The sequence below is a fragment of the Columba livia genome, chromosome 14 (genome assembly GCF_036013475.1).
Source record: "Columba livia isolate bColLiv1 breed racing homer chromosome 14, bColLiv1.pat.W.v2, whole genome shotgun sequence".
Taxonomy (NCBI): Eukaryota; Metazoa; Chordata; class Aves; order Columbiformes; family Columbidae; genus Columba; species Columba livia.
The window spans coordinates 7,192,158-7,208,329 of record NC_088615.1 but is presented as its reverse complement, the minus strand read 5'-3'; the positions used below and the strand labels follow the sequence as shown (position 1 = coordinate 7,208,329).

The 16,172-nt window shown below is 54.3% G+C and overlaps 1 protein-coding gene across 4 annotated transcripts in view; it reads right to left on the bottom strand.

Moving 5' to 3' along the window:
• Positions 1 to 3,545: 3,545 nt before the first annotated feature.
• The window catches only part of CAMK2A (calcium/calmodulin dependent protein kinase II alpha), a 32,943-nt gene continuing 20,316 nt past the window's right edge, over positions 3,546 to 16,172 (bottom strand). Inside the window, exons 12-19 of one of the 4 annotated variants that reach the window (XM_005503395.4) lie at positions 15,609 to 15,651; positions 13,962 to 14,002; positions 9,698 to 9,730; positions 8,553 to 8,601; positions 7,212 to 7,287; positions 6,297 to 6,391; positions 5,693 to 5,930; positions 3,546 to 5,499 (exon numbers count right to left, since the gene is read on the bottom strand). In XM_005503395.4, the coding sequence (XP_005503452.1) occupies positions 5,698 to 5,930; positions 6,297 to 6,391; positions 7,212 to 7,287; positions 8,553 to 8,601; positions 9,698 to 9,730; positions 13,962 to 14,002; positions 15,609 to 15,651 (570 nt within the window). In that variant the 3' untranslated portion in view covers positions 3,546 to 5,499; positions 5,693 to 5,697. The remainder of the gene's footprint in view (positions 5,500 to 5,692; positions 5,931 to 6,296; positions 6,392 to 7,211; positions 7,288 to 8,552; positions 8,602 to 9,697; positions 9,731 to 13,961; positions 14,003 to 15,608; positions 15,652 to 16,172) is intronic. The other 3 variants (XM_013367361.3, XM_005503396.4, XM_021289005.2) reach the window with 3 other exon arrangements.

Here is a 16,172-nt window from a genome sequence, read left to right as displayed (position 1 = left end):
GGCAACATCTGCTCCCACAAACCTTCTCTTGTTGCCCAATGGGTGAGAGCTCGGTCCCCACCTCCCAGCCAGCCCCAAGCAGCTCATGGGGTGTCCCAGACACCTGCAGCACCCAGACCCCCCTCCATGGGGAAAGGGCTGGGTTGGGCTGAGCCAGGTCTGGGGGTGACATGAAGCCCCAGGCTCCCCTGAAGCCCCAGGGATGTTGGTGACCAGGGACATGCAGTGCCCGGGGTAGCAGCACCTGCTGCTCAAGTCTCCATCCCAGCCCCGATGCTTTCAAGGACAAGAGCTCAGGGATGGAGGGACAAGGCAGTGGCAGACAGTCTGAGTCACTGCAGTGACGGAGAATCATCCGTTTCCATGCTCAGAAGTTGGTAGCTATTTATTGCACTTGAACACCAATAATAAAACTGACACTCGCCCTCCCTCCCGCACCCACCCCACTCCCGGACCCCCCACTGCCCTCCCCAAATAGAGCATCCGAGTTGAGCAGTGATCATTCTGTTCACAGCCACAGGTTCCAAAAAACAAAAACAAAACCAGAAACAAAGCCAAAACAGAACAAAAAAAAAAGGAAGAAAATAAAAGAAAACCCACACAAAAGGAAACTAAACCACTCCCTCCCCCCCGCATCAAGCTCCCACTGAATCCAACACGGTCACACTGCTCAACAGTTTGAGTGCACTTACAAAAAAGATAAGAGAAAGGCTTCAGCTGCAACCGTACGGACTGACAGACACGAGGGGATGGGCAGATATCCATCCCCAGGGCCTGTTTTTTTTGTTACTTGACAAAGCCTGGTATACTCTTAATAATATTTTTTTTTGCAATCGTCTTAAATAAATATTTCCATAGAGACTTCCTGTAAGTATATATATATATTTTTTATATATATAATATATAAGAGAGAGAGATATTTTTTTCTTAAACCACTGTTAACGTATTTTCCCTGCTTGTCCAAAAAATATTACAAAAGCCCTAAAATTGTGCAACAGTTAGATAAAAGGGGCAACAACCCAAAGAAGGAAGGAGCTGCTCAATACAGCCCCCTTCACCGCCCTCTCTCACACTCCCTATTGACCTGCAGGTGGAAGGACATTCAGCCAAGGCGCAGGGAGCTGGTGGGGGACAGATGGCAGAGGGGCCACCAGCCCCTCTGATATTTCCACAGCCTGTTCACGTCTGGGTTTTCCTGTCTGCTACGGATGGGCTGGGACCTGCATCTTCAGAAATGGCTAACGGTGAGATCTCTACTGATTGTTGCATCCAGAGAGGGATGCACACCATGAGATGTGTCCTGCAGTGCAGAAGGAGGGTTACCTTGGTTTCTGGGATGAACAGAGGAGATGGTTATGTGATCTTCCGCTGACAGACACCTCTTGGTCCACAGGGCTATGTGGTTGCCCTCTCAAACATGGCACCTCCCCAGCTATCCTGCCATGGGCTGCAGAGCAGACCAGGAGCTCAAATTGGGAGCAGATGGCTGCTGCTGCCTACTCCAACCTCTGGGGTTCCATGGGGGCATCAACTCGTGGAGGGCAACAGGAGGGGAGGCAGGTTTGGGGTCAGACAGGGGTTGGGCAATTATTTGGCGGGGGAAATACACCTCTCCCAGCTGTGCCTGGCCAGGGTGAGGGGCAGAGCATCTGCTCCTCCAGCAAAGAGTAGAGGCCCAGGAGTGGCCTCTTCTTCCAGAGCAGATGCCACAGCAAGACCTGAGAAATGATGATGTTGCAGCTGGACCCAGGGAGGGAAAACAGGTGATTCCCAAGCTCAGCCATGGAGCTGGGAGCCTGAGACCACCACAGCAAGTGCTTACACTCAGATATCCCCTGCGGTCTGTGAGAGGTGGAAGAGATGACCAGTTTGGAGGACTTCTGATTTTGGTTTGACCGGGGTGGTCAGGCAACCAGACGAGTCGGATTCTGTCTGTACTAGGAAATGAAATGTGCTGCAGCCTGATCTCCAGCCTTGAGGCCAATAGGGACAGGAGGTCCATGGTGGTAAACTCCCTCCCAACAAGGTGGCCTTGTCCATATTGCTTATCGGGAACACACCCTGCACCTTGTCTTGCCCAGAACAATGGCAGGAATGTTGGGGCGATGTCAGTTAGCACATGCCAGGGATGGTGCCAACTGCTTAAAAGTACAGACATAACAGCAGCATCCCTAGCTCTGTGACCCAAAGAAGGATACTGACTGTTGATGATTATTTTTTAGTTTTCCTGCAAGTTTAGGAGAAATCAGGAAATGTGAAGGAAGATCAAGACAGGAGCTGTTCACCATGACTACTGAAAGAGAGGGTGGTGGTACATCAGTACTTGCTCAAAGATGTTCTGGGGATACAGGAATCTGCTCTGGAGAAGCAGGGTGAAGTGAGGAAAATAAATCAGGCAGAACAGAACCCTAAAGTGCAGGTGCTTAATGCTGCCAGCATGGGCAGGTTGGGAAGTTTGGTCTTCCTTGGTCAGGCTTCAGCTTGACTGGAAGACTAGAAGGAGTTGAAACCCCAGACTCTGCTGCTCTTGGAAAGGATCAGGAGCATTTTAGGTGTCGCAAGGACATCCAGCTACCTCCAGATGAACCTGTCCCTGGAGAGATGACCATAGAGAAACCTCAGCGAGGAAAAATCACCTCCAAGAAGACACCTCAAAGCCTGCCTGCAAACCTACATGTTCCTCCCTAGCAGTGACTGTCCAAAGTGGGCTCTCAGTGAAAGGAGATTGTATTTACCCCAGCAACTCATCTGCCATCCCCAACAAACCCCACTGCACCCTGTGTCCCAGTCCTTTCTCCAGTAGCAGCTGCTGGAGCAGCTTCACCCTCACAGCCCACCCGAGGTCCACAGCTACCAGCAGCTCCAAAACCAGGCTGAAATGGTACATGCTCTACAGCCCCCGTGCAGAGCCCTGCTGTGACCTCCTCCTCCTCATCCATCTCACACCAATCCCCCAAAATATTCCTGATACCTGGAAAGCCTGGGCATCAGAAGATGGATGAGACATTCGCCATGGCTGGCCTCAGAGCCAGCTCTGGAGAGGGAGAGAGAGAACTGTGAAAGAGCTGAGTCCTTCCTTTAAAAACGAAAAAAAACTTCAGCACTACATGACTACAGGAAGAAAAACAGATCTGTAAAAACACCCAAACTCTACCTTAAGAGCTAATCCTCTCCCTGCATGGATTTCCCTGCTTTGGGGCCATCTCTTGCAAGACAACACAGCTCCACGGTCAAACAGCACAGGTCCACCGAGGGCATGAGAACGCGCATTTGCACACGTGGAGGATCTGTGTGATTTGCCACCAAAAAGGCATCTCTTATTCACATCACCAGTAACTGTCACACCGCCAGCACAGCGGGACCCACCAAAACATCTTTCAGGGCCTGTTCATGGCCCAGTAGTTTGGATTTCTTCCTCTCCATCCAGTGGGAAAATATTTTTGCAGTCTGCAAAGATGCGGCTGTGTTTTGCACAGCAGCTGTCCCTGCCTCCACAGAGAGCAAAGCATTCAAAACCACAGAAAAGGCAAAATACACGCTCAGAATTTACATGGACGAAACATTTCCTTTTTTTTTTTTTCTCTTTTTTTTTTTTTTTTTATGTCCAAAACAAGCGCTTTTTTGTTCATTTCTTTGTTTTTCAACACACACACCATCTAGAAAGTTAAACGCCATGCAGATGAAGAGAGTGCAGCTAGAAAGTCCCCCAGGGCAGCAGCGCTGCAGGAGCCTCCCATCAACGAGCAAAGAGGTTCCAGTTGGAAAAAAGGTAACAAGAAATGGAAGAATTGCCGGACAAATACCCACCCTCAGACCTCTACCCGACGGCAAAGAGGTGAGACCAAAATTCCCCTTCCTGGCCATGTCTTCTGTCCTGAAAGCCACATCCTGGTGGCTTCCCAAGAGCCACTGCCTGGGTTTGTCCTGCCGGAAGACCCGTGGGGTGTGGGAAGGTGCCCCGGGAGGGGGTGTCCCGGGAGGGGGTGTCTCTGGGACATGGGTGCCTTCACCTGCCCAGTGCTGTGGGACGGGACAGGACGGGACAAGCCGCCATGGCGTGGGGTGGGGGCTGGCAGCCACGGGAGCCCTGTAGAAGCATCACAGCAGCACAACCCCTCTCCAAAATGTAAACGCAACAAAAAACAGCAACCCCTGCAAATCCCCCCACCCTGCCCCAATTGAATGTTTCTAGTTATTACATAAAGATCCATTTCAGCAAATACTCAAAATCAAGTTACGAAATACACGGTAGGTTGTTGGGGTTTTTTTCCCTATAAAAAGGCATGCGCTCAAAGTAGAAGACAGCTAAAGGCTTGTTTGTTTTCTTTGAAGCACAATCAGATTCTGCAGAGTTTTGTTACTTTATAAAGCTTGCATTCCTTGTTGTCGCTGGAAGGAGTCGTGTGGGTGATGGAGATTTGAGGCCCGAACCAGTGGCAAGCTCAGCCACCCCCATCCCAGGCTGGAAGTGGGGAACGGGAGGAGCACCAGGTGCTGCATGTGAGGGGCAAGGGTGGGTGCTCGGCAGGGCTGGGTGCTGGGGTGAAGGATCCAGACTGGGTGGAGGGTGGGGAGGAGGGTGAAGGAGCAATGCTACCGCCATGGCATGTCTGGGAGAGCCCCAGCTCCTGGCTGTGCTGATGCGGTGCCGGAATGCAGTTGTCTTTTGCCTCCTTTCTTCTCCCAGTTCCACTGGTCCATGCTCCGAGGGGAGAAGGGAGGAAGGAGGGAGAGCATCCCCCTCAGCACGACAGCCTCTTGGAGCCAGGGTGCCAACCTACTCTCTCTCCTGGGAAGGAGCTTGCTTACACTCCTGGGAAGGGAAAATAAACAGATAGCCTTTACTCACCCATTCAAACACTGCCCTCCTCACCCGGGGGCACATGGAATATGGAATTTGCAAAGGGTTTAAACCACAGTTCCCTGGCCAAGGCTGCTGGGAAGTGGGAGCTCAGGTCAGGAGCAGGCAGGAGCCATGGCAGCAGACAAGGACCTCGATAGCAGCAAAGCAAAATCCACCGGTGCACAGGGAGGTTGTGGCACAGAGAGGCTCAAAACTACCCCCCTTCCCTCCTCTTCCTCGGGGGGCTCCCAGCAGAAGTGGGGATGGAGGTGGATGGATCCAAACCAGTTCAGGAGATGTGTGGGGTGGTGGCGGGTCCCACCAACACCATACAGCTGAGCAAGGAGGCTTTTACCCCAGCACACGATATCTTGTCGGCCAGATACTCAGGTTTAGGTTCATGGTTTCTCTTTTCTTGGTTCATGCAGAGGAAGGGGGCCCAGCGCTACGGCCCCAGCGGGGTGGGGGTTTCAATGGGATGCTTGTGCAGTGCTGGCAGGGCCGTCGCGTGTGTGCGGTGAGAAGCAAGGGGTTATTCCAGCGGGAACCAAGCAGCAGAGCCAACAGCCAAAGTCCCGTAGGTGAAGATGTCGGAGGAGGTTTCCTCTTGGTAGTCAGTCAGTGACAAATCCCACACGGGCAGGATTGCGCTTCAGCTGCAGAACACAAACCGGACAGAGAGGGAGTTTGCTTTGACCGTCCCTTTGGCAGAGCATCCCTCTCCCCACCGCCATCTCCTCCCCACTGCAGATCCTCAGGGCAGGATCCCACCCACTTTGCAGCCTCGACTATGCAAGAAGCCCATACCATCCCCTCTGTGTCCCCCTTGCCTCATCCCCAGAGCCTCACAGGGCTTACTGCGGTAGGACCGAGGGTGCACCGGATCTGTGAAAGTGGACAATTTGCCATTTGCCATCCCGGCGGTGCCAGATGCGGGTCTCCTCGGATTGGGCGGTGCGGGGGATCCCTCCCGCATCCACGTACTGCGTGATGCGGATGTAGGCGATGCAGGCGGACTCGTCTCCCATCAGGTGAATGTGGGGGTTCAGGATTGTTGTGTGCACAGGCTTGCTGTTCCGAGACCACACTGGAGAGGGGACAAGTACAGGCAGCTTGAGGCAGGGGAAGGAGTTTGGGTGGCTCTTGCCCAGGTCAGGAAGGGGAGATGCTTGGGTTAAACTCTCTGGTTGGAGGGGCTGAATAAATGCTGCATGGGTGTGTTCAGGATGGGTTCATCTAGAAAGCAGCTACCCAAACAACTTCTCTGCGTACAGCCCAGCCTCAGCTGACCTAACAGGCTTGATTCACCCCCTGCTGGGATCTTCCAGATCAGCCAGAGATGCTCCCAAAGCCACATTTACCCTACTCTCTCCAGCAAACTGATGGAGGTCAAGGCACAGCTGGGCCTGTGGGAGATGGAAAGAGTCCCTTGGGAGGCAAGGGGGCTGCTTACGGTTTTCGAAGTAGAATCGGTGGAAATCCAGGCCTTCCACGAGGTTGCCCAGAGCCTCAGGCTCGAAGGCAGTCATCCCAGGGTCACACATCTTCCTGGGGAGGTAAGAAGGGGAGAGAAAAGGGAGAGTTTGTTTCACTGCATGAGCTGGCAAAACCCAAACAGTTCATGCTCAAGATGACTCCCCCTCAGCCTGAGACCAAGGAGCCTCTGCACCAGTGAGCAATTCAAGCGGAAGTCTGACCTCATCCCTGCACTCCGCATGAAGCCCACACCACCTCACCTCTAGCCCACCAATGGCAGCCAGGAGCCCAGTGAGGCAGGGTGAATTTTCCATCGGCCACCATCTCAAATCAAACCTCCAAAACCACTGCCATCTTCTTTGTAACAAAGAAAAACAGCAGGAAAAAAACTCATTCTCTGCTCTGTATCAAAATATCCCTGCCAAGATTCTCTGAGGCAGGGATGAAGACCTGCACTCGCTCAGAAATCACTAATTAAATAGGCTTTGGACACAGAAGAAACATTCTCTGAGGAGCATCAGCTCAGCGAGTAGAAAGCAGTTACGCTTCCAAGCAGCCTGCAGCAATCTGGATATAATTGATACCATGGATGGAATGTTCCTTCTTCCACCATAAATCACATTTACAGTTATTCACCTTTCTGCAAACCAGGAAATGGGCTCATCCATGACAATGAGACCAGAGAGATGTGGTCAGCTGAGTGTGAGAGAAGCACCAGCAAATGGTGTCTCCTCCTTCACTTGTTTGGTCTACATGCCCCACCACCATGTCAACCTGGTCACCCAGCCCTGGGCAGCAATAAAACCTCCCAGGTTGTGTTGTCACAGTGAGAGCACCCACTTCGGGGGGCTGAGCCCACACCCCAGCCGAAACCCACACTGGGCTCACTCACGTGTAGGACTCAAAGTCGCCATTGCTTATTGCTTCGATCAGCTGCTCTGTGACTTTAATGATTTCTTGCTTCCGTACTGTTGGTTTAATGAGAAAAATAAAAGGAGAAAACAAAACAAAAGTGCTGGTGCTGCAATATCGGTGAGGTAATTTTTTCTCATTAGAAACAGACAGTGGGACATTGGGGCCCACTGGAAACTGTCCAGGGGAAAAGCAGGAGAGGGACTTGGGAGAGAGATGTGGGAAAGGGCTCTTCATCCCCATAGAGGAAAGACCTCCAAAGTCAGGGCAAAACTGAAAAGTCCTGTGTTTTCCTAAATAGCAAAAGAGTTAAATCACTGAGTGGTAAACTGCCCTCAGTCCAGAAAGGTGGCACAGGCTGGTCTAGGCTGCAAAGCCGTGCCAAGCCAGAACTTTCTACCCTGTGAACTCAGAGCACGGGCCAGCCAGGACAGGCTGGACCAAGGATGCTCTCACCTCCCTCTGAGATGGGAGGAGAGGGTCTCAGCTGGGGGGACAGGCAGCTGGGTGATGTGGCCATGCACCCCGGGTGACACAAGGAGGGACCCTGCGAAGGGCACAGTGCTGTGCAGCTGCTGCTGGGGAGCCGGGGTGCTGCCAGCTCAGCTGGGAAGGGATCAGGCTGCGAGAGCCGGTTTTGCTCCCAGGGATGCGGGAGGAGATACCAGAAGTAATCCTGGCCTTATTAACGAAGCTCTGCTTCAAATGCAAATCGGCGTCATGCCTGAAAGGGAGCATGTTCCCGAGAGTCGTTCAGAAAGGAGGAGAGGGACCCCTGTCACTTCCCCAGCACCACCCACCTCCGCCCCCGTCTCCGGGAGCCCTTCTCTGGGAGGACAAGTGTCCCATTAACTCTCACGTCAGGCCAAAGACCATCTTGCTTTGTGCTGAGATTGCTTCGTTGAGAGACTTTACAAATTAGCACCAATAAACTATTCCCTGGGTTATTCTTAGAAAGCTGGCTGTGGCAGGCGGGAGGGAGGGAGGCAGGGATTTCCCCTGGAGGCTTTTATCCAAAGGGCCATTTATTTTGCAGGAGCCAGTGGCTGGGCTGCTATCACTGCAGATTTCTGCCATTTCCATGCCTGCTTTCAGGGAACATCCCCGGTTTTGGCAGCCCCCCACCCTCACCAGCAATGCCCCAGCTCCTCATGGCAGTGACCCAGCAGTGAAAACACCCAAGGAGTTAAAACAACTTCTGAAGGGTCCCAAGGGAGCACAATGGTGGTTGCTTTCACTGCAGCCAACATCTTTTCAGGGGTGGCTCCCGGGCACCCCTCCAAAACAGTTTGCCCATCCTCCTAGGTGCCCTTGCCAGTACCTTTGGTGTCTTCGTCCTCGATGGTGGTGTTGGTGCTCTCTGACGATTCCTGAGCAAAGAACAGAAAGGAGAGACGGGGCGGTGAGAGGGGTCTTCTCCCCGCGCCAGATGGAGCTTGTGTGTTCAACAGCCCCCCGAGTACGACCCCACAGCGCTCGACTTGTGCCAATGGACAGAAACCAAGGAAAACGCCAGCAGGTCCAACCCGTCCTCAACCACAGCTCTGGGGCAGCGCTGGCAGAGCCCTCCCTGACCTCCACCCCTTGTAGCCAAGGGCACAAGAGCTGGGCTGTGGAGGGTCTCGTAGGAACGGTGCTGCCTTCCCTACCGATGCCTGTGGGGACAGAGATGGGGGCAGGTCCAGGGGGGTTTGGTGGGTTCCTAGGAGTGGTGCAGGAGGGGCAGGGAGAGGGGCTGTGCAGGGGTGGAAGACACCATGTTGACTGTACGATAAAGAGAGAGAGAGATGTACAAATTAAACAGCGAGGAGGAGCTGGGATGAGAAAGAGGGGACTGGTGTAGGAGTGAGAGAGACCACACTGACCGCAGGGTAGGGAGAGAAATGTACAATAAAACAGAGTGCTTCCAAGACCCACATGGACCACCGAAGGCTGAGACAACAGCTCTTTCAAGAAACAGCTGAGCAACTACACAGATTTGGGGGTGAAGGGGGGTACTGACCCCCCATCTCTCTCCAGGAGCCCCATCAAGGCGACTCTGCTAGCGGAGCTAGAGCAATGGCTCTGCTAGCTCTTCCCAGCAGAGCCTTGCTTTTGTATTACCCATAATACCCCGATGTAGGTTGGCAAGGTGTCCCATGACCATACAGTCCCCGCAGAGGCATGGAAGATGTTTCTCCAAGGCTCCTTGGACCGATGCAGCCTGCAGACCTGAGTCAGGAGAACTGGGAGAAACGGCATGAGAACCCATCAGCAAGAACCAGGGCTGGCTTCCCATCAGGTGGCCAGCAAGTGCCTGCACCAACCCTGTTAATGGGGTTTGTGGGTGATACGGCTTTGAGGATGTTCCCTCCAACCCCGCTGTCCCTTCTTCCCTACCCCGAGGTAACTTCCAAAAACAGGGGAAGCTGGAACATGTGGAGAGGCCCAGCAATATCGGCATTGAGGAAGACGAAGGACACTCACCATTAACTGAACGCTGGAACTGGACTTTCTTTTCTGGAAAAACAAGGAGAAGAGATGGAACAGGAAGAGACACAGAGTGAGAAAGGCAGAGAGCGGCACGTAAGAGGCAGCAGCTCCTGAGCCACCCTTTGTGGTCCTCGTGGAGGGGCAAATGAAAGGCGTGAGGGGGCAACCTGGTGCTCCTGTGGGGAAGTTCTGCTAGCTGCCATGCTGGTGGTGTCTTGCTGGCTCCCTCCCCGCGTTCCTGCTGGCACCTTTCTCTCCTGACCTGCCACAATCCCTGATGTTGCTCATCCCAAGGATCTGCCTAGTCCAAAAGGGAGTCACCGACCACTCTGGTGGCTGTGTGACGAGGCCAGCAAGCTCACAGGAACAGTAGTGGGATGCTGAAAAGCTAAGGCAGCTCCACCACCTGTACAGCCCTGCACCCAGTGTGAATGCCATACTGACATTTGCAGACTCTGGAGCTGTTCTGGGAGCATCTGCCCATGCTGCTGACTAGTGTGGAGATGCTCAGTTAGCTTTGGGCCAAGACCAGTACTAAGATGGCTGTTTTAAAGCCAGCATGGCTATTGCTACTCGAACTTGCAAGGCAGACACACTGTGTGGGAAGATGTCCTGAGCTCCAGTGCCTTAAATCAGGACAAGTTTCCTCCAAAGAGAAGACCTTACACATGCACATGTTTATCTCCAGCCTTGACTGCTACCACCAGGTTTCAAGGCTTTCGGGTTGCATGACCCCATAGCCACATTTCTGCTTACAATCTACTACTGCTTCTGGACTTTCCTGTGCTCTGCTCCCTGTCTCCATCTTTCATATAGCCAGGAGACAGAGGGATGTGCACGCTAGCCTCATGCTCTTTCTCCACCTCCAGCTCCCAGGGGATAAATCACAGCAGGTGACAGGAAACACCAGTGTGCAGGAATCAGAAGCTGCAGTAACAAATGACAAAGTCTTTTACCAGCATATTTAACAAGGCACCAGCTCTGCAGAGGGAAAAGCAGCACACACAGTGCAAATCTCTCAGACAAATCCACGGAGTGACCCATTAGGGTACGCGGGTGGGCTGCAGTGTAAAAACTGCTGATATCCATCCCCTCTCATTGCTCCTTTCACAGCCTAACTGGTTCCCACCAGCATCATCACCAAGTTTCCCTCTCTGCCGGTGCAGCTCTCCACTTCCTCGCTAGGTCCTATGTTAGTTCTCACCCATCCTTCACAAAAACAACAGATGTCCTGATGGGCAGAGTGAGCTGTGTTATTTTGGAAGGAACCTCATGAGAAACAGAGCTGCTGGAGTTGGGCTGTCTGTAGGGGGGGCTGACAGCCTCTGCTACCCAAGGACATGAGACGGGGCAGTAAACTGCAGAAATTTCAGACGCAACAGAATGCAACACAAAGCAGTGATCGCATCGAGTCTGGACATACAGTAACAGGATGCAACATGGGGCAGTGAGCTCATTAATTTAGGACGGGACAGGATGTGACATGGGGCAGTGATTTCATTAGTTTACAATGGGACAAGATGTGACACTACACAGGGCAGTGAAGGTATTGTAGCTGCTGGGACCAGAAGACTTCCCACAGACCACAGAGCAGGGATCGAAGGGGATTTTTGGTCCCACAAATGCTTTTAGTAAGTGAGAAATCTCCTTGGGAGGGTGAGTTTTGAGCCTAGGCTAGCACCATCCCAGTGCTGAAGGAAGGGCTGTGAAAGCAGCACCAGCTACCTGCTGCCCACCTATGGAGCTTTGGGTAGGAACAGCAGGGGTGGCTGCCTGGGACCTGCCTGCTTTCATGGGGATGGTCAGCCGAGCAGGTTTCTCCAAATAGGGACCCAACTCTTCCAACAATGAACCACATCACATGGCTTGACTTACAGCCCTGCTCTGAGCAGACAGGACCGTTCCCTTCTCATCTTCTCACCCGTGGCAGGTTTCCAGGTTCTTGCCTCACTTTTACAGCAAGATAGAAATAAATGAGAACCATTCAGGGATGTCTTGGCATCTGCCAGCTGCCCATGGTGGGCCATGAAAGCTTCTCCTGGAGCACCCAGTGTCTCTGTGCCCCCGTGAGCCGGTTATGCTGCAAGTGCTCCCAGGCTGAGCAGGGGAATAAGAGGTGGGAATGGTAATGCTGAAGGTGCCCAACAGAAGCAACCTGCTGGGAATGAACTTGCCTGCACTTGGTCTTCTCCTCCTCTACCTTCCTGGCCACCTAGCCAGGCTGTCTCACCTCCATTTGTTGGAAAGGGGGCAATAAAAAAGCAAACTCACTCTCCAGAGCTCATACACCCTTTTGAGCTGAGTGTTGGCTGGTAGACTGCACTCGGGATGAGGGCTCACTCGCTGCTCCCTGCTCATCGGCAAGGTGCTAAAGACTGAGGATACACACTAGCCTCTCTGATCCTGCTCTGAAACCAGGCCCTCCGTGCTGGGCTTCATTGGTGTGCCAGAAGGCTGTTTACCCAAACTAGGTATTTTGCTACGACAGCAAGTGCCCCTCTTCCCAGGGTAACCTCTGCCCTCAAAACTAATTTGAAGACCTAGAAGGACCATTGCTAGTTAGTTTGGCTGGCAAATGGTCTTCTGTCACCACACCATCCCTGTGATGATGGAGATGAAATTTAAGGCTGTCCCTTTCTGCTGGAAACTTAGATTCAGGACCATTCCTGATGAAGCTTCTCCATCCTCCAGTCTCTCCTTTTACAGCTTAAAAATGCATCTCCTGATTGCTCTCACCTGTGCTCCAGCAGCCCACACAAAGTCAGCTCTACCTGTGGTGTCACTTTTCAGGTGACTTCCAGAAGCAGCCGGGACCTCAGAGCAGCAGAGGACAGGCCAGCAGTGGCTGGCAGATGGGTTGCTGTGACTCCTGTGGGACCTGTCCCCTGTGTGTCAGCACTGTTGTCCAAAACTAGCGATCCTGTCCTGGAAGCCACATGATATCCTGACATCACAGCCCAAAGCAAAGTCCTCTCATAGCAATGCAGGCAATCAGCTTCATGTTGCAAAATAATGCTACATGGCCAGAATGGTCTGTTGTAGAGCTGAGCCCAGGTTTGGAAGGTTGTGCATGGTCTCAAACCTTGCAGGCTTGGCCTGTCCCAGTCGCTGGGTCTGGAAGGAGTGGGAAAAAGACAAGCCCTCCCCAGACCTCTGGCTCCACTGACCATTTGGACCGAGAAGCCAGCTGAGGGCTTTGCTCTTCCAAAACCCTGTGCCCTTTACAGCTCAACAGCTGGGTCCCTATGAAGGGACTGGAGGAAAAAGAGGAGTCATGCTGCTGTTGGGGTCCTAAAGTTCTGCCTGACACCTTGCACCTTGCCCTGCGATGGGGGATGTGACCACGTCAGCTCTGCCCTGCTGGGTGATCACTTGTACTCATGAAGGGAACAGGGAAGGAGAGAAAGACCCTCACATGGGCCATCCCTTCCTTCAGGAGGAGTTTGACAGAGCTCACTAACCACCACATCTCCGTATCACCAGAAGAAACTGCTCAGCAGCAGGATTTTGCTGTCTCCAGGAGCCACTTTGTCCTAGAGAAGACCCATGGCCCCACCTGAGGACTCTGCAGCCTGAGAAACTAGGTCCACCAAGCACCGGCTTGTTTTTAGAGCATCACCAAGCCATTTGCTCTGTCAAACATCACCAAGTTCATCTGCTCTGTCCACACTGGGCACAGGGGGCTGGCAGTGCAACTGAGAGGGTTAAAGGCACCATGTGCCCCCCAGCAGCACACCAGCCCTTGGGGACAGGATGGGGCAGGAGCTCTGGGGCAAGTCCAGCCACACCAGCCACAGCCCCCATGGCAGCGGGACATGTGCCGGGGCGAGCGGGAGATGTGGTCGCCCATCTCACCAGATGGCTGCTGCCAGGCTGATGCAGTGGCTCCAGGCTGCAAAGCTGCCTCTCTTTGTCCCCTGTCCCCTCTCCTCACCCAGCTGCTCCACTTCCCCGGGGGCAGCAAGGGGTGAGCACATTTTGCAGGCAACGAAACAGCAGTGAATTCCCCCCACGCACTGCTCCAGCACCAGCCTGCTCCCCTCACTCGCTGCACTGCAAAGCCTCCTGTCCTGGAAAGAACCGAGCTGGTGGCACAGGGACACAACGGGACAGCTGGGCCAACAGCTGCCCTTTAAAGCGCAAGGTGTCACGGGGACCGCTGGCACAGTATGGAGACCCCTGGCACAGCATGGAGACCCCCATCACCTCCCCAGCAGCGGCAGGGCAGGTGGGAGAGGATGGGGAGCGGGGGGCTTACCTTCACGCCATCATTCTTCTTGTTGCCACCACTTTTGCCTCCTGGAGAGAGGAGGAAGGAGGTTAGGAGAGCCAGGCAAGGCACCAAGACCAGGAGGCCGAGGATCAGCAGCATGGTGCCGGGCGGCAGAGTGGTAGGACCCCACGGGACCAGCTGGTGGCTTTCGTCCTCTCTCCAGCAACCCCCGGGAGCTCAGGGGTGACCTCGCTGACACCGTCCCGTCCTGCCCCAGCAGCTCCCAGCCAGAGGCATGACCAGTCTCCTAACGTCACGCTGAGTCCTCGGGGTGGCTCGGAGGGGGCCGGTGGGGCTGTCCGGCGGCAGGCAGGCTCCGGCTGGGGGGTGCTGGTGACCGAGCACGGCGCGGTGGAATGGGCTGCCCGCCTGCCGCCCTCTAATTTTAGCCCCATGCTGCCGGGGGATCATGTGCCGCCAGCCCGCCAGCCCAACAGCTGCAGCCCACATTTTGACAATGATGAAAAGCAGATGCCTTCCTCAGTGCCCACCTACTGCTGCTGGCACTGCCACAGCCCCCTGGGCTGTGCAGACACCCTGCTCCCCCTGTCCCTCTGGAGCAGGGTGGGATCTGTGGGGCTCAGCCCCACATGGGATCCCATCACCCACCAGCCTCTCAGTGCTCCTGGGCAGAGGAACCAGCGAACCCCCGGGCTGCGCGTGGGACGAGCAGCACTACAATAGATGCTTTTGAATTTCCTGCTCTTTCATGCTTCATGTCCGCTGTGTCAGCCAGCGCAGGGCCTGACACCAGATCCCCCCAGCTGCTGGACTCCTCCAGCCCCCCTCACTGCCCACAAGTGCTAAATATGTCAGCACGATCCCCCCACGACAAATGTAGATACCAACCCTGGCCATGGCCCTCTCCTCCAGCACCTGGCCAGGCCATCATCCCTCCATCTCCCCCCTGCCCACCAACTACACCTGACTCCTGAGGCACCATAGCAAAGCACCCCGGAACACCCGCTTAACACCAAACAGATGCCACCAGCCCCCTCAGCTGGCATGCTGGGCTTGGCTGGTTTGTCACCTCTGCCAAGGCCACCCCAAGCGCTGGGGAGGGCTGGAGATGACAGTAAGCAGATGAGCCCTGCAGTCACCCGGCTTCTCTTTGGTGCTGTGCCTGGGAACCACTTGAACTCGCTGGTCCCTGCCTGTGAAATCCCAGCTGCAGGGAGGGCAAGGCAGGAGGCACCCAAGGGACCCCACTGCCATCTGCCTGCAGTGCCGCCCAGGGACCTTTCTGACACTTTCCTGGTGCAGATGATGCTCTCCTGCAGCCACAAATGTCTCCAGGAGTCCATAGAACTGGCTTCCTTGAGCCCTGGCCACCCCCAGCACCCATGTCCCCACCCTGGCATGATCCAGACGGGTGGGCGCATACAAACCCCAAAAACCTAAACCTCTGGGAACCACTGCACCTCAGCCAGACACCTTTTCTCTTGCATCCTAAGCCAGCAGCCAGGTGACCTGGCCCAGACCACCACCCAACACCACAGCCCCAGGGGCACCAGACTGCAAACTCAGAACCCCCACGAGACCTGGGGGTGAAGCTGACTCTCCAGGGACCCTACGGGTTTGTCCTGGGCACCCTGCAAGACAAGAAGGCAAAGTCCCAGAGACAGCACCTACCGGAGAAGTTCCTGGTGGCTAGCATGGTGGTGAGGATGGCTCCCTGAAAGACACAGAAGGCAGAAGGAAAGGGCATGCTGGGCCCTGGCCCCCCCGCACCCTCACCTCTTCCCCCAGCCCTCGCAGAGGAAAGCTCTGCCTATCACCTGTCCCCCGGCCACTTTACTGGAAGGAAACTGGCCCACGTGGTGATATTCTCCTCCTGACATCAAAAGCAGCCCTTGGTACCTGACCCCGTATCCCCAAAGCCAGGGCATTGGGTTGCATTCTCTGAAATTGCCTTACCTCCAAGATTAAAGGGATATTAAATACACCCAGGGTGCATTTTGGTCTTGTTGGGCCCTGCCCTAGATGTAGCATGACTCCGCTGACCAGGCCTGGCAGCTGGCGGCGAGGGGAGCCACCGGGAGCGGAACCGGATTTAATTGCAATTAAAGCCATGCCAGCTAAGAGCAGCAGGGCAGAGATTTTTCATGGGAGCCACGCAAAGATCACCAGCGCAAAATAATGTTCATAAAAACGCTTCCCCTTTTCCAGCTGACTCTACTAACTAGTTGCTCTGCG